Source organism: Bufo bufo, chromosome 1 (assembly GCF_905171765.1).
Source record: "Bufo bufo chromosome 1, aBufBuf1.1, whole genome shotgun sequence".
NCBI lineage: Eukaryota > Metazoa > Chordata > Amphibia > Anura > Bufonidae > Bufo > Bufo bufo.
In genome coordinates, this window is record NC_053389.1 from 611,706,348 (window position 1) to 611,724,943 (window position 18,596).

The window sequence follows — 18,596 nt, forward strand, 5'->3', positions numbered from 1 at the left end:
CGTCAGAAGTGACGCGGGTGCTGGGGAGCCAGGTAAGTACAACCTCTGTGAGGGGCCTGGGCGTATGGGGATGCATTTTAGGGGTTGGATAACCCCTTTAATTGTCAATCTCAATGTGTCAACTGCAAGGTGACCTGTATTTGCAGTATGGAGTATATAGTGAAGACCTCACGAGAATTCCGTAGATGTGTGGGGGAACATCTTAGGGATGGAGAATTTCTCAGATAACCCCCTGGCACATCATGTTAACATACAAGGGGTCGGACCCAAGAATTTTTTAGACCCCCACCGCCATATTGTGCCTGTGTTTTGCCATTGGATGATACAATAAATAGTGGGTCCATAGTTGTTATATATCCCATTATACCTTTATGCATATCTAGTTTTCATTTTTATTCTGATCAACTTAGATCTAGTTTCATGCCCTCTCTATCACACATATATCTATTGGTATGGGACCCACAACTATTGACCCCCAAAACAAAGTGGAGGCCAGCTCGCATGCACAGTCACCTCTCCATTCACCTCTATGGAGGTTCCAGAAATAACAAAGTTGGCGCTTGGCTATTTTCAGGACTCCCTTAGAAGTGAATGGAGTGTGGCCATGCATGCGTGGTGCGCCTTTGTTCACTTTGGGAGACCCATTCTATAGAGAGAATCCTAGCGATATGCCACCAATCTCTCAAATGAGACAACCTCTTTAATTGTTGTATGCTTTTATTCTAGGAGGTTCTCAAAGCGCTAGATGAGGCTCGAACAAGTCGCCATCAACAAACCTTAGTGAGACAGAAATCCGAGAGGTTTATCAAGCAGTATAGCAGCTAAATGTCTTTATGCTTGGTCTATGATCTATTATCCTTCATGCTTGATCCATTTACATTATTTTGCACTATGTGTTACTTGTTGCAAATATTCCTCCGTGCAGTTTGTACATTCTCTCTAGTTTCATCTTATGTCTTCCTTGTTTGAGTCAAGACAAGACCCAACTTCCATGTACTGGGAGAGATCACTATCATGTCCATATGTAAAGTTAAGGTGTAAACCGTCCAATATAGAATTTTTCAAGCATGTGATTTATTGATTCGTGTAATTTTTCTAAGAAATGCCACTGCCTTCATTGATCTTTATATAAAAATGTGTTCAACAAAATAAAGAAAATTATCTGCACTTTGTCATGTGAACTTACTAATAATGTTTGCTGTTAAACAAGTAAAACAAATATGCACAGAGGTATCTCCCAAGAAAGAGAACCATCTCGCCAGCGCCACCTAATGGAAGTGGCTCCCTATGAGTCAAGATCGACTTTCCAACAAGCCTTGGGATTTGACAAGGGAAAATAGCCAGGCAAGGTATCAATCCATATATAGCTGTTTTGAGGTGCTTGCCCCTCTAACGATTGGAAGCGGCTTAGGCAGGGTGTTGAATCTCTGTTAAGAGACCAGTCCTGTAAAGCAGTGGTCCCCAACCTTTTTTGCACCAAGGACCAGTTTCATGAAAGACAATTTTCCCAGGGACCGGGTGGGCTGACTGATTCACGCGCATAACAAAACACAAGGTGCATATTAAAATATATAACACTATATAACGACTATATAAACTGACTATGGTCTCTGCTGCACTGTACTGTAAAAATATTTTTCATTACACCTCAGATCAGATCAGCAATCAGACCCCCAATGTTAATCAGACTTCAGATCAGACCCCCAATGGCTCAGATCAACCCCCAAACCTTTAGCCATCTATCAGCCCCCAATGTCAGCCATAAGCCCCCCCTATGTCAGCCATAAGCCCCCCTATGTCGGCCATAAGCCCCCCCCTATGTCAGCCATAAGCCCCCCCTATGTCAGCCATAAGCCCCCCCTATGTCAGCCATAAGCCCCCCCTATGTCAGCCATAAGCCCCCCCCTCATGTCGGCCATAAGCCCGCCCCTCATGTCGGCCATAAGCCCGCCCCTCATGTCGGCCATAAGCCCGCCCCTCATGTCGGCCATAAGCCCGCCCCTCATGTCGGCCATATGCCCGCCCCTCATGTCGGCCATATGCCCGCCCCTCATGTCGGCCATATGCCCGCCCCTCATGTCGGCCATATGCCCGCCCCTCATGTCGGCCATATGCCCGCCCCTCATGTCGGCCATATGCCCGCCCCTCATGACGGCCATATGCCCGCCCCTCATGACGGCCATATGCCCGCCCCTCATGTCGGCCATATGCCCGCCCCTCATGTCGGCCATATGCCCGCCCCTCATGTCAGCCATCAGCCCCTAGTGCAAATAAAATAAAAAAAATACTTACCTCTCCTGCTCCTGGTCACTATCGCGATCCTCTTCATTCTGCTATCGGCTGGCTGTGTATAGCGACGCACAGTGTGAGGTCACAGAGCGACCTCACGCTGTGCGCAGCCATGGATAGCCGAGCCGAGGACCAGGAAGTGGTGAGTACAGATCCTTCACCGCTTCCTGCTCCTTCTGTACTAATGAAGCGCTTCCATAATGGAAGCGCTTCATTAGTACAGAGTTAAAGACTGCCCTGTTCGCCGCGGCCTGGCAAACCATCTTCCAGGGCCCGGTCCTGGGCCGCGGCCTGGCAGTTGGGGACTGCTGCTGTAAAGAATCTAACTGGAAGTACTTCAGGGTATGGAGACTTATTGGCAATCACTCTATGGGAAAAGAAGTATCTCCCAAGAGAGAGAGAGCGAGCCATCTCGCCAGCACCACCAGGAAGTGGGCCCCCTATTTGTCAAGATCAGACTTTCCAACAATCCTGACTCATAAGGGACCATAGTTTATTTATTTTAATTTTGAAGAAAGGAGGTGATTTTAATTTTTATTTTATTTTTTAAACTTTTTTTTTAGCCGCCCCCAGGGGACATGAACTTTCAATAGTCAGATTGCATTTTCCAGATTTTATACATTAGTAAGTGGAAAATTTAGTATATTCCAATGCAGTTCTGACACTTGCAGGTTTACATTGTAAAATCCCTGTAATAGGCCTGGTAGCTTTGTACAGGCTCAGGCCTATTACCACTAAGAAATGCCTTCCATGATCTCAACAAGGCTCCAGGGTTTTCAAATTTGACCATGGCATCTGAGGGGTTAAATTAGATCAGTTTTATCGCCAATCAGGTGTCAACTGTGTTAAACAGCAGGCACCCGGAAACTATGGCGCTCAATCTCCTCTATCTTTAATTCCTTCGTGCATAATCACGTACATCATAAGGCGTAATGGGTTGTATGGAGTGGGCAGCTGAATTGAGCCGTCTCTGTACATTGTGCGTGCTATCTGTATAATATAACCAGAACCCAGCCACAATGACCGTTCAATAGTGATCTCAGCATCTTTGGGGTTAGGCAGAGGGAGGGGATTCCCTCTGCCTTCCAATCAGAGCTCCCACAGCAAAATCACGGAGCCCCAATCAGTTACCATGACAACCCTTGTCTTTCTGAACATTCTCATAGCTATCATGGTAAACTGCCTGTAATGTAGTGCAGGAGGCACTGCTCAGCAGCCAGGGTGTCAGAATTTCATATACCATAATAGTATGGTTCAGTATTCGGCCCAGGCGCGGTGAGGAAGCTGGCAGCCTGCAAACGTCTTTCCCTCACCGTGCCTGCGCCGAATGCTGAACGGCGCGAGATTTCACCAGAGCACAGGGCCGGCAGGAGGATGCGAGCGCTGCCTGGCCCTGTCAATCAGGACTTGGAGGGAGGCGACAAAGGCGGGAAAACAGAGCCTCTAGGAGCAGAAACAACCCCCCCCCCCCCTCCGCTCCTAGTTGCTAATATAAAGTTACATTTCTGCCGTAACGGGGGCATAGATAAAAGTAGGAATAGGCTAGTTAGGTTTAGCTGACATTAGCACATCGCTAATGTCAGCTAGCTTAATAGGGTTAAATCTGGTGACAAACTCTTTAACTACTCTGTTAACATTCTGCAGTCTTTCTCAAATTGCCTTCCTCCTCTCATTCTGCCATTAACATTGGACAAGGTACTCTGCAGGGGCGCCATTATATCCATCCCGGTTTGCCTTAGCATTTGAACCACTACACTATCTAATTTGACAGGACCCTAACACTACAGGTGTAATTGGAACTCAAGAGCTGAGGGTAAACCTTTTCGCAGATAACCTTTTACTAACTATCACACAACCCTTTGATTTCCTTTCCCAAACTGAATGTCATATTAAACAATTTTCTGAAGCCTCAGGTTTGCAAATACCTCGAAATCAGAAGCCATGTATTAAAACACTCTTACTTCTACAATTAGCCTCATTGAACGAGAATTTAGCTTTCAAACCTGTCCTACTAAATTACCTTATTTTAGGTATTTTTCTCACTCCCCATCTATCTGGCTTGTACCAGGCAAATTATCCCTCGCTCTACCGCAACGTCCAAACAGGTCTTGGAATATGGGATTCTCCTTTTACTGTCATGGCTTGACAGAATTCATTCAATCAAAATTGTAATCCTGCCCCAGCTATTATACCTATTTAGGCCGACCTTCGTAGATTACACAGAGACTACTTTTCCTTTATATGGGCGCGAAGGCGCCAACGGATTAAGCTATGCGTTATTTTTTTCAGAAACAAAAAGGTCGTTTTTTCCCCTCCCCACGACCGCACCTTAGAGAGATGGCTCCGCCTCCAGGACAGGAAACCTGCAGCATTAAAAAAGGTGGAGCCACTCTCCCACCTCCAGTGAGGTTTCCTGTCCTGGAGCGGGAAGCCTGCAGTTTCTGCATTCTAGGGGCCCATGACCAGGAAGCCCTGGTAGCTATCAGAGGGTCATGGGCGCATTGGTGTTACCTGCCGTAGTTCTTCTCCCATATGCTTGGGGATTTGAGAAACCTGGGGAGCAGCGGTAATCCAGGGGACCGCTTGTTCCTCAAGGTGACCAGGAGGTGTCGATCCCTCAGGTGAGGAAGATCACACAATCGGTAGAAGCGTGGCCAGAAGGCCCCAACATGTTTGCAGAGCTACCGGGACGCCACAGGAAGGATAGAGGAATAAGGCTGAATTTGGCGCAGATATCCCTATTCCAGGTGTCGTCCGGTGCATGGTGGGTCTGCAGAGACAGAACAGAAGGACTCTCAGGTGAGAGAAAAATCTGATAACTGGTGGTAATGGATAATATTGCTTGCATGCAGGTTTAGCTGCAGTTATGGAGGAAGAGAAGAGGTCTGAGAACACAGACATTGAAATTCTGCCACTGGTATTGTAAATTCTAATGGTTGGTCCTTAAAGGGTTAAGGTTGTTTTCTTAGATATGGATATATTTTTTCTCTATAGATGGCGCCTAAGAAGGTGGTGGCCAAGAGAAAAAATAAAGAGTGCGCTATCTGCAAATGTCTGCTGTCATCTTCGTATGCAAAGAAGCTGTGTCAGCAGTGTATTGAAAAAACTGTGGCGGAAGAGACACCAAGTTTTTTAAAGGATTTAAAATTGCTTATAAGATCCGAAGTCAAAGGGTCCCTAAAAGCTTGTAAAAAGCAGAAAAAAACGGTAGAGCAGGAGTCTGAAATGGAGTCATTTGATGATAGCGAGACTCCCTGTAGAGATAGGGACTCTGACGATTCCTCCTCTTCAGAGGAAGAAGGAAAGGAAGGAAAATTTTTGTTCCCTGCAGAGGATACGGATAAGTTATTGAAAGTAATAAGATCCACCCTGGAATTAGAGGACGTCAAGGAAGATAGATCAGTGGCGGACTCAGTATTTGAAAGTCTGCGAGAGAAAAAACGCAGATGTTTTCCGTTACATAAAACTATTGCAACGGTAATCGAAAAAGAACGGAAAAAACCCTTATAAGAAGCCCTTTATATCTAAAACCTTTAAAAGTAAATACCCGTTTGAGGAAGAGGCATCAACTTCCTGGGATAAGGCCCCAAGACTGGACGTGGCAATTTCAAAAATTTCCAAAAAGTCTTCTTTACCCTTTGAGGACGTGGGTTTCCTTTAAGATCCCTTAGACGAAAGGATAGACTCGTGCCTTAAAAGTACTTGGGAGGCTTCAGCTGCTTCTTTCAGGGCCAGTATTGCCGCCACGGTAGCCGCCAGATCCATGTCGGTGTGGTTAGATAGACTGGAGGGACAGATCAGAGACAAGTGTCCTAGGGAACAGTTGTTGGCCTCTATTCCTACCTTCCAGAAGGCTGCGGATTTCATTGCAGATGCCTCAATGGATGCTGTAAGACTGGAGGCCAGAGCAGCCTCCCTTTTTAATTCTGCGCGCCGTGCTCTATGGCTGAAGAATTGGAGAGGTGGGGATATGCCCTCAAAGTTGAGGTTATGCAGCATTCCCTGTGAGGGTCAGTTTCTATTTGGGTCAGAGCTAGACATGTTACTTGAAAAAGCTGCAGATAAGAAGAAAAAATTTCCACAAGAAACCTCTGTTCAATTTAAAAATTAAAAGCGGCCCTTTCAGACATCGTCCAGGTTCCAAAGTAAAAGGCAAACGGGAGTTAGAGAGCAGGAATCGATGGCTAGACCTGGGAATAAAGGTTTTTTGTTCGGATCAGCCTCCGCGCATCCGGATAAACAATCCAAACAATGACACCATGATCCCAGTAGGGGGGAGATTAAAATTCTTCCTACCTGCTTGGGAAAAAATTGCAGGAACATGGCTGGTAGGACTCCTGCGGGATGGACTAAGACTGGAGTTCAAAAGATATCCACCAGAAAGGTTAATTATTTCAAACTCCTCATGTATTAATGGAAGAAATAAAAAAAATTAACAAGCAAAAATGTGTTGCTTCCAGTTCCGGGGTCAGAGGAAGAGAAGGGATTCTATTCAACTCTGTTCCTGGTAAAGAAGCCGGTTGGACAATTTTAAATCTAAAGCATCTGAACAAATTTCTGAAGGTTCAAGATGGAGACTATCAGATCTGCGATTCTTCTTTTGTCTCCGGGCTGTCATATGGCGGTTCTGGATCTAAAGGATGCATATCACCATATTCCGATACATCCAGACCACCAGAAATTTCTCAGAGTAGCGATAAGGACAGAGTTCGGGATCATTCAGTTTCAGGCATTGCCGTTCGGCCTCTCTATGGTGCCGCAAACTTTTACCAAGGTGGTGGCGGAGATTGCCTCCTTCATTCGGAGGGAGGATATCAAGTTCCTACCTTACCTGGACGATTTCCTGGTAGTAGCCCAGTCTTGGGAGGCGTGTGTCAGAGGGGTAGAACATGTAGTGAGTATACTGAAGAAGCTGGTTGTTGAATATTCAAAAATCCAGAATGCAACCGTCTACGAGACAAGTGTTCTTAGGTCTAGTGCTGGATTCCATAGAGGAGAGGACTTTCCTCACAGAGGAGAAGCTAGTCCGGATTCAGCAGGGAGTACACAGGGCGCAGTCAGGAGAAACCCTAACTATAAGAAAAGCGATGTCCCCGTTAGGAGTCCTAACGTTTTGTATACCAGCAGTACAGTGGGCTCAGAGGCACTCTCGCCAGCTACAGATGGAAATTTTGACCTTGATGAGACGGATAGGAACATCCTTGGAGTCTGTCTTAAACTTGTCAGATCAAACATTGTTATCCCTGAGTTGGTGGAAGGATGCTAGGAATCTACCGGAAAGAATTGCGAGCGGTCCTGCAGGCACTGAGGGCAGTTTTACCAGTGGTCCAGAACAAGCATGTCAGGATAATGTCCGACAATCGAACAGTAGTCTCGTACCTCAATCACCAAGGGGGTACCAGGTCAAGTTCCTTACTAAAAGAGACAGAGTGGATTTTCAAGAAGATAGAAGAGAAAATATTGCATCTGTCAGGTTTCCACATAAGAGGAGTCGAGAATAATTTGTCTGGGGTATGCATTTCCCCCACTGCAGTTAATACCGCTAGTTATAAAAAAAAGATCAGGTACGAAGGGGCGAGAGTAATCCTGATAGCGCCTTTCCGGCCGAAAAGGGCATGGTTTTCACTTTTGAGAGCCATGTCAATTTCGGACCCCTGGATTCTGCCAGAGATCCCAAACCTGTTATCGCAGGGTCCAGTGTTTCACCCGACAGTGAAATCCCTACATCTTTTGGCGTGGAATTTGAGGTCATTTCTAGCCAGCCAGGGGTTTTCAAAAGAATGTTTCCACATTGATGAAAAGTAGGAAGGAAGTGACTAATGTCATTTATGCCAGAGTGTGGAGAAAATTCTTGTCTTTTTTAGGTATAGACAGAGTTTCCTGACCCTTGGAATTCACGGCGACGCAGGTGTTGAAATTCCTCCAGAGAGGATTTTCCTTGGGGTTGGCAGAAAGTACACTGAAGGTACTTTCAGTTTTAGGGGGGGAAAAATTAGCTATGAACCCATGGATGATAATATTCTTTAAAGCGGTTGGCAGGATGGTACCAGTGAAGGGTCCCAGATTCCCTCCTTGGGATCTGAATTTAGTATTGAACGCCTTAACTAAACATCACTGTTCAGTTAAACTGCTTACTCTAAAGCTAGTTTTGTTGGTGGCCTTAACATCAGCCAGGAGAGTTAGTGAGATCCAGGCTATCTCCATTAACCCTCCTTTCATGTCGATCAGAGAGGATAGGGTAGTATTGAGGCCAGATCCAGTTTTTTTGCCGACAGTTCCATCTAGATCAAATAGGTCTCAGGAGATAGTTCTTCCAGCTTTCTTTCCAGATCCAAAGAATGACAGAGAAGAGGAACTACATTCTCTTGACGTCAAAAGATGTATCCTACAGTATTTAGAGCTCACTAAAGACTGGAGAAAATCTTCTGCCCTATTTGTACTCTTTGGTGGGGCTAAAAGAGGCAATACGGCCTCAAAGGCATCTTTTGCCCGCTGGATTAGAGAAGTCATTTCTTTGGCATATTCAGTATCTGGTGTTTCTCCGCCTGTCTCTTTGGGAGCCCATTCCACGAGAGCTGTGTCAACTTCCTGGGCTGAGAGAGCCAGTGTATCCATAGAACAGATTTGTCATGCGGCTTGTCTTCTCCCTCTACTTTCTATAAGCACGGGCGGGCTTCAACTCGATTCTGTTTCTGATCTACTTTTTGGCACAAAGGTTTTGGAAGCTGTTTCCCACCCTTGAGTTATCTCTGTAATCTCTCTCTAAGGTGCTGTCGTGGGGGGGGGGGGGAATGATGATTACACTTACCGGTAATCAGATTTCCCTGAACCCGCGACAGCACCTTTTTATTCCCTCCCTATGGTGATGGTTCTGTGTGTTCACGGGTGTCGCAAAAAAATAAAATAAATTTTTTTAATGCTGCAGGTTTCCTGTCCTGGAGGCAGAGCCATCTCTCTAAGGTGCTGTCGGGGGTCAGGAAAATACGATTACCGGTAAGTGTAATCATCATTTTCTGTCCCTAACTTTATTAAATGCTACAAGGCTGCACAACTTTATCAGTTGCTTCTCATTCATAGTCTCCAAAGGCCCGCGGCCTGGGTAACTTTAGAATCTTACCTCATTGCACTTTTTTCCTGGCCTGTACTATTTTGGGGAACTGGTCCAATACCTGTTGATCTTAAATCAAAGGCCTTTCTACCTTTTTACGCTATACAATTATGGTGATCAGTCCTTTTTAAGTTCATGTTGCATTCACAAATAACTCCCTTAACCCCACTGTTGACCAATCCAGATTTCCCACCGGGTATGGATTTGGGGCCTTTCCCATGTGGTCTGCCAACTGTTTGACCCGATTATATGGCTTTCTTGGAAATGGGAGGTTACTCTCATCTCAAATGAGATCTAAATACTCTCTCCCTCCAACTAAGGAATACAGGCTATTACAACTGCTTTCTTTTTGACAGGCCATGGTGCGGGCCAAACCAACCATCACCTCCACCCCTTTTGAACGGTTTCTTTTATATTCTTTTGAGCGCGTCAGATTGGTTCCCCGTCTTTATAGCTGGCTGAACACCCACCCCATCATCCGAGGGCAAGCTGCATTATATGTCCAAGTGGGAGGAGGACATCTGCTTTGGACAAACCAGTAGGACTAAAACATGCTCCATTTAAAGTAGCACAATTCTATGTTCTAGTGCCACGCATCAATATTGCTGCCAAAAGGCGAACCAACACTGTTCATATATCTGAGGTTATACACTGCATGAATAGAATAGCAATATATGAAAAGATTTCAACAATCCAAGGTGATGCTGTTAACCTTTATCTGAAACTTTAGTAACCGTGGCTGTCCTCCTCCTACTCCTCCCACAGGTTGTCTTGTGTTGCCCTATGATGTTCCCGAGGGGTGATAACCTTTAATATTGTTGACTCTGTCATGCTGGGGCCATTCACCTGTTTACCTTAATTTTTCCCTTCCCCCACCACAGCAACAAAGAGAGAGAGAGGATCCGCCTCCAGGGATAGGAAACCTGCAGAATAAAAAGGTGGAGCCTCTATCCCACCTCAGTGGTTTCCTGTCCCTGGAGTGGGAGACCTCCAGTTTTCTTTTAAGTTCTTGCCCATGGCATGGAAGTCCCAGAGAGGCTCTGGAGGGCTATGTGGCACATACCTGCTGGGGTCTATTGCCCATATGTTAAGCTGGCAGGACCCTAGGAGCCGGCGGTAGTCCGGGGCTGCCACAGGGCTTTTGCGGCAGGTGCGTGTGCGCTCCTCAATGGGAGTGAGGCCATGCTGGAGCACATGGTAACGGAAACAGCCCCATGAGGGGTGTTGTATTCCTCTGCATGCGGCCGGGACCCAGCGTGAATCAGGTCTTCTGAGTTCCAATTTTCCTGTGCATGCGGTCCAGAGGAGGAGGAGACATCGCGATAAGTGGATGTCACTTCCGTTAAGGCGTGTGTTCCATGTGATGCACTTACGGTAAAGGAAGCCAGATTTGCTTTCCACGGGGAAGGGGCAGGAGCAGTCAAAAGGAGGTCAGAATGCTGGGAGACGCCGGGGTGGTTCTATGACTGCTCCATCAGCTGGATACTCCTGCTTTTCTGTGCATGTATGTATATTGAGATATATATAATATATATATATATATATATATATATATTGGATGTCTTTCTCCGCTATTCCTCCTTATACATTAGAATTCTCTAGGTCAGGAATTCTAGCCCTCCACATCAGGGCTATATTTGAGCTACCACATTCTCTTGCCAGAAAAGCAACCCGTCTCTGAGACATGGAGGAGGAAAAGAGACCTGGCCTGCAGAAGGAGAGATCCTGGCACCGGTACTTGGTTGATTTGGAGTGGGTAATTGCCCAACAATTGACACGAGACTAAAATATGGTTGTTCTTTCTCTAGATAAGAGCTAAGAAAGTTTTGGCTAAGAATACAAAATGTGCATTGTGTAGATGTTCTCTGTCATCCTGATATGCTAAGAAGCTGTGCCAGCAGTGTATAGAAAAAACTGTGGCGGAAGAATCGCTTGACTTTTTGAAGAATATTAAATCACTTATCAGATTAGAGGTGAATGTCTCCCTGAAGTCATGTAAGCGCCAAAAGAAGTCCGAAGAGGAGTGGGGGTCAGAAGTGTATTCTTTAGCTGATAGTGAGGAGGCATTAGAAGCAGACGACTCAGAAAATTCCTCTTCCTCAGAAGAGGACATGGAGGGTACAGTAGGCCATTGTTTCCAGTTGAAGACACTGACAAGTTATTAAAAGCTATTCGTTCCACTCTGGAATTAGAAGATAAATCAGTGATCGATTCGGTGTTTGAGGGCCTTTGAGATAAAAAACATAGATGTTTTCCGTTGCATAAAAGTGTGTTAGGAAAAAATCACTGAATGAAGTGCCCTAAATGGGAGGAAGTGCTTAAAACCCCCAAACATTGTAGCGTGTTTATACCCGGGACGAAATCTCTCCGCATGTGATCCGCTGCTAGCGGCAATCCCCAGCAAAAATGCATACAATGGAGGATGTTGGCAGCAGACCACATGCACCACAAAAACATCCTACACAAGATGGAATAATGTGTGGATGAGAATATAAAAAACTATAAATCACTGCAAAAGGTGCACCACAATAATATGCAACTGACAATACTGGCCAAACCCTCACACTGATGTTAAAAACTGAGACTTTGGCCAATATATTCCAGTCAGGAACATATCGTAGCCCAAGGCACCCCGTCAAGGTATCTCAGTGTGGCATGGGTCCTACCGCTAACCTACCTACAGTGTGTGAACACAGTCCGATAGGTGCTGAGGTCCGACTCACAGCCAAACTCGGTTGCATATTATTGTGGTACACCTTTTGCAGTGATTTATATTAGTGTGTTAGCCCTCATTGACAGAGAATGGAAGAGACCAGATAAGAAAGCTTTCCTTACCAAAGGGTTTAAAACAAAGTATCCCTTTAAAGAAGAGCCTTCTTCTTCTTGGGATAAAGCTCCAAAGATTGATGTCACCATATCCAAAATCTCGAAAAGGTCTTCTTTACCTCTTGAGGATATGGGGTTCCTGAGGGAACCATTAGACAGGAATCTATTTTCGTATCTAAAGAGCACCTGAGAGGCTGCGGCCTCCACGTTTAGACCTAATATTGTTGCCATGGTTGCAGCCAGATCCATGGGTATTTGGTTGGAGCGATTAGAATGTCAAATTATATAGAAATGTCCAAGAGAGCAGATTTTAGCCTCTTTGCCTACTCTACAGAAGGCAGCTGATTTCATTGCAGATGCCTCTGTGGATTCGGTAAAACTAGTGGCACGGGCTTCCTCCCTATCCAATTCTGCCCGCTGAGGTCTTTGGTTAAAGAATTGGAGAGGGGGAATTTGTCCTCTAAACAGAGATTGTGCAGTATTCCTTGTCGAGGTCAGTTTTTGTTTGGCCCAGAGCTAGATTCCCTCCTAGAGAAGGCAGCGGATAAGAAAAAGAGGCTTCCTGATATTACTTTTAAACCTTTGCCCCTCTAATTTAAAACTATGTCCTTTTGTAGCAGTCTTTCTTCTTTTAAATATTCTCTCCTCTTTTACCTTGTTGATTCCCTTTAGGTCTTTAAAAGTTTCTATCATATCCTCTCTGTCTCGTCTTTCTTCCAAGCTATACATGTTAAGGTCCTTTAATCTTTCCTGGTAAGTTTTATCCTGCAATCCATGTACTAGTTTAGTAGCTCTTCTCTGAACTCGCTCCAAAGTATCAATATTCTTCTGGAGATATGGTCTCCAGTACTGAGCACAATACTCCAAATGAGGTCTCACTAGTGCTCTGTAGAGCGGCATGAGCACCTCCCTCTTTCTACTGGTAATGCCTCTCCCTATACACCCAAGCATTCTGCTAGCATTTCCTGCTGCTCTGACATTGTCTGCCTACCTTTAAGTCTTCTGAAACAATGACCCCTAAATCCCTTTCCTCAGATACTGAGGTTAGGACTGTATCGATGATTTTATATTCTGCTCTTGGGTTTTTACGGCCCAGGTGCATTATCTTGCACTTATCAACATTAAATTTTAGTTGCCAGACTTTTGACCATTTCTCTAGTCTTGGGAGGGCTAATGTTTCTATTGAGCAAATCTGTAAGGCTGCCACGTGGTCTTCTCCTTCTACCTTCTACCGCCACTATCCGCTTCAGATAAATCCTGTCTCTGATCTTCTGTTTGGGAAGAAGGTTCTGGAGGTTGTTTCCCACCCTTAAGGAAGGGGGTTCTCTGTAATCTCTCCCTGTGGTGCTGTCGTGAGGGAAGGGAAAAATGATTACACTCACCGGTAATCTGATTTTCCAGACCCCACGACAGCACCCTTCCTTATTCCCTTCCTGGTGTTCACGATTCTGGTTGAGTTGCACAGGGTGTAGCAAAAAAATAATAATTTTAACTAACACAGGTTGGAGTCATTGTCATGTTCTGTAAACCACTGAGGTGGGAGAGAGGCTCCACCTTTTTATTCTGCAGGTTTCCTGTCCCTGGAGGCGGATCCTCTCTCTCTGTGGTGCTGTCGTGGGGTCTGGAAAATCAGATTGCCGGTGAGTGTAATCATAGTTTTCTAGATCTGAATTTGTATGCTATACCCACCATGGGGTATCTATCCATTGACCAGGGTGGGCCATTTATATGGATACAACTTAATAAAATAGGAATGGTTGGTGATATTAACTTCCTGTTTGTGGCACATCAGTATATGTGAGGGGGAAAACTTTTCAAGATGGGTGGTGACCATGGCGGCCATTTTGAAGTCGGACATTTTGAATCCAACTTTTGTTTTTTCAATAGGAAGAGGGTCATGCGACACATCAAACTTATTGGGAATTTCACAAGAAAAACAATGGTGTACTTGGTTTTAACGTAACTTTATTCTTTCATGAGTTATTTACAAGTTTCTGACCACTTATAAAATGTGTTCAATGTGCTGCCCATTGTGTTGGATTGTCAATGCAACCCTCTTCTCCCACTCTTCACACACTGATAGCAACACCGCAGGAGAAATGCTAGCACAGGCCTCCAGTATCCGTAGTTTCAGGTGCTGCACATCTCGTATCTTCACAGCATAGACAATTGCCTTCAGATGACCCCAAAGATAAAAGTCTAAAGGGGTCAGATCGGGAGACCTTGGGGGCCATTCAACTGGCCCATGACGACCAATCCACTTTCCAGGAAACTGTTCATCTAGGAATGCTCGGACCTTACACCCATAATGTGGTGGTGCACCATCTTGCTGGAAAAACTCAGGGAACGTGCCAGCTTCAGTGCATAAAGAGGGAAACACATCATCATGTAGCAATTTCGCATATCCAGTGGCCTTGAGGTTTCTATTGATGAAGAATGGCCCCACTATCTTTGTACCCCATATACCACACCATACCATCAATTTTTTTGTTCCAACAGTCTTGGAGGGATCTATCCAATGTGGGTTAGTGTCAGACCAATAGCGGTGGTTTTGTTTGTTAACGTCACCATTCACATAAAAGTTTGCCTCATCACTGAACAAAATCTTCTGCGTAAACTGAGGGTCCTGTTCCAATTTTTGTTTTGCCCATTCTGCAAATTCAGTGCGCTGATCTGGGTCATCCTCGTTGAGATGCTGGAGTTTGTAAGGGTGCCATTTGTGAGTAGCTAATATCCGCCGAAGGGATGTTCGACTAATGCCACTCTCCAGTGACATGCGGCGAGTGCTACGCTCTGGGCTCTTGCTGAATGAAGCTAGGACAGCCACTGATGTTTCTTCATTAGAGACAGATTTCATGCGTCCACATTTTGGCAAATCCAACACTGAACCAGTTTCACGAAACTTAGCAAGCAGTTTGCTAACTGTAGCATGGGAGATGGGTGGTCTCGTAGGGTGTCTTGCATTGAAATTTGCTGCAATGACCCGGTTACTGCGTTCACCAGACATCAACACAATTTCTATCCGCTCCTCACGTGTTAACCTCGGCGACATGTCAATGCCTGTAAACAAAGATAAAATTGTAAATAACTCATGAAAGAATAAAGTTACGTTAAAACCAAGCACACCATTGTTTTTCGTGTGAAATACCCAATAAGTTTGATGTGTCACATGACCCTCTTCCTATTGAAAAAACAAAAGTTGGATTCAAAATGGCTGACTTCAAAATGGCCGCCATGGTCACCACCCATCTTGAAAAGTTTCCCCCCTCACATATACTAATGTGCCACAAACAGGAAGTTAATATCACCAACCATTCCCATTTTATTAAGGTGTATCCATATAAATGGCCCACCCTGTACTTTTGTGATACCAACTGTGCATACAAGTGTCTGTACCATTGCTCCTGCGTGGGGTCTACATAATGTCACAGTCTTTTGTTTTAATGAACTGTGTTTTCTTCTGAATAATATGTACTTGAAACTAAATTCCACAACAGTCGGACTCTTGTTTGTAGTTTCAAGTGTCCTACACACAGACTGTGATCCCAGTGATTGGAATATAAGCGTGTATAAACCCGGTGGATACACTCAATTTATGAATTTTACACCAACTCAGTTTACATGGATATTTAGGATATAATTTTTTGCCATCCTTATAGATATTACTCCTAGTTCTATGTATTTGCATAATAATGTCTGTAGCTGGCTTTGGTATTTTATTTGAGGCAAAACTTCATAGGTTGATCTGTCTTTTAGCTGTCTGAGAGATTTTAACATATTGTACTCTTTTATCATCAACAATACGTTACCCCCCTTGTTGGCCGGTTTCACTACTATATCTGTGCTAGATGTGAGCCTTATTAAAGCCTTATGCTCACCTGCACTCAAATTAAGTTTAAATGCAACTCCTTAATATCTCTTACTACCTTGTGTCTCATCATCCCTAGTGGTCTTAAGGGGGCATTTCCATCTTGGACATTGGGGCATATCGATAGGGTATGCCCCCAATGTCTGATAGGTGCAGATCCCACCTCAGTACCTGCACCAATACTTAGAACAGAGCCTGCAAAGTGCCGGAGGACGCACCGCTCATGCACGGCTGCCCTTCATTCCTGTGAGAGCAACGAAAATAGCCAAGCACTGGCTCCGCTATTTCCGTAAGCCTCATAGAAGTGAATAGATCATTGGCCTTTCTTGTGTGGTGTGCGTCCCATTCATTTTAAACAGACTTCCAAAAATAACCGGTACGCCCTCAGGCTCAGTTCTAAGTATAGGTGATAGTCCCAGAGGCGGAACCCGCACCTATCAGACATTGGGGGCATGTTTTAACCAATATGGGAATAACCCTTTAAGTGTTGTTTAAAAGCTTTGAAAACTTGCTTTAAATTGTGGCTTTAGTTAAATGACAGCCTAAGGGATCATTCAGACGGCCGTATGCTGTCTGCAAAAATGCGGATCTGTTTTTTGCGAATTAGATGCTGTCCCATTCACTTCTATAGGGCCCTTTTCTTCCATTGCACTGCTCAGCAAAAAAAATTAAACATGTCCTATACTTGTCAGTGAAAATCAGGACATTGAAGTCTATGGATCAGCAAAAAAAATGGAATGCAATCCGTTTGCGGACATGCTGAACTGTCAACAAAAAACGGATCCGCGGGGGGCGTGGCCTGACCGAGCTAGATGGCGGCTGCTTGTTAGCAGAGCTCTCGCCACCAGAACCCACCTAGCCTCTATAATAGCACTTTCCTGACACCGGAATGAAGATCCAGTCAAAGGATTTAATGCAGAGCGCAACAGGGCACAGAGGAGACCCAAACCCGACCTCCGACATGGAGAAATATCTAAGTAAACCGACCTCACAGCCGCCGGCGCGGTCCCCCAAGATGGCGCCGAAACACCATGGCGCGGCCTCAGGAGATCCCGCTCCTACTCAGGCGACTAAGGTATTGCGGGGAGCTGAATACTTGGGTGATAACACCTCCCCAAACAGCGAAGAAAGGTCTGACCTCACTAGAGAATATCTAGAGGGTGCTTTGCAAAGGGCGCTTGCTCCACTTGCTGCGGACCTGGCGTCCATAAAATCAGACCTCCGCCATATAGGCGACCGGGTGGAGACGCTGGAGCAATCCCAGGATGCCATGCTCACATTTAACTCAGCAGTAAAAGATTCCCTGCTTTCACATGCTAGGGCAATGAACACACTCCTGCTCCAGATGGAAGACCAGGAGAATAGGAGCAGGAGGAGTAATATAAGACTTAGGGGACTACCAGAGGCTGAAGAGAAAGAGGACCTGCTCCAAGTTATGGACTCCCTCTTCCACATGCTGCTGGGCCCAGAGCAAGCAGTGCATGTTACTGTGGAGAGGGTACACAGAGCCCTTAAGCCGAAACCAACATCTAGAGATAACCCAAGGGATATAATTTGCGGCATTCTGAGCTACAGAGACACTGAGTTAATCTTGCAAGCAAGAAAGAAGGGAGAGATAAAATTTCAAGGAGTCAGTGTTCAGATCTATCAAGATCTAGCAGCATCTACCTTACAAAAAAGGAGATTAATGAAGCCGCTTACAGATCTTCTACGATCAGCAAAATTCCCATATAGATGGCTGTTTCCTTTTGGGATTTTAATCACTGCAGGGAACCGCCGAATCACTGTACGTACACCTGAAGACCTACAGCCGGTTTGGGAGGCGCTGCAGCAACCACCACTCAAAATGTCTTCCTGGATGCCCATTCCGCACATAGAGGACTTACCACCACTCCCTTCTGTGTCAGGATGGATGAGGCCGAGGACACAGAGATCCGAGAAGAATAAGAGAATAAGGCCACAAGGAGATACGGATGGAGGGTTTGCCGCTAACACCTGAATGCTTGTTTCTTCTTTATATCAGTAGTAACTACAAGGTTATATATGGACAGTCTCATGCCATTTTCTTTTATCTTCAAAATTGGTATTATCTGGCTGTCCTAATCCCCCTTTTCTTTTACTTCTTTGTGAAAACTGCATATTTTTATTAAGTCAAGCGACAAACCACGCTTGTGACTCTACATCCTCTTTTATTTCTCTTCCTCTCTCCCTCTGTTCTTTTTCTTCTCACTCTTATTCACATCTCCCCTTGCCCAACAAGAATATGTGTCAGGATAGCTATCTACTTATCATACATCTTGCTCAATATCATTGAGGCTGGGATTTGGGGTTCTGGGCTGGTTGGGATATACATGGTTTTAACATGTGAAACCCTTTTTTCTCCCCCCAGTTCAAAACTCCATATATACCTGGAATCTTCCCCAAGTTATGTTCTATGTTTTGCACTGTTAAGTGATATGTTATGTACAACTTGGATATCTGGACAGATAGGCAGATTTAACTTAC

At 45.0% G+C, this 18,596-nt stretch overlaps 1 protein-coding gene across 1 annotated transcript in view; it reads left to right on the plus strand.

The window, feature by feature from the left end:
* Positions 1-1,160, plus strand: part of VPS13C (vacuolar protein sorting 13 homolog C) — a 352,162-nt gene extending 351,002 nt beyond the window's left edge. Inside the window, exon 83 of the mRNA XM_040413678.1 lies at positions 727-1,160. Within this exon, the coding sequence (XP_040269612.1) occupies positions 727-825 (99 nt within the window). The 3' untranslated portion in view covers positions 826-1,160. The remainder of the gene's footprint in view (positions 1-726) is intronic.
* Positions 1,161-18,596: the final 17,436 nt, after the last annotated feature.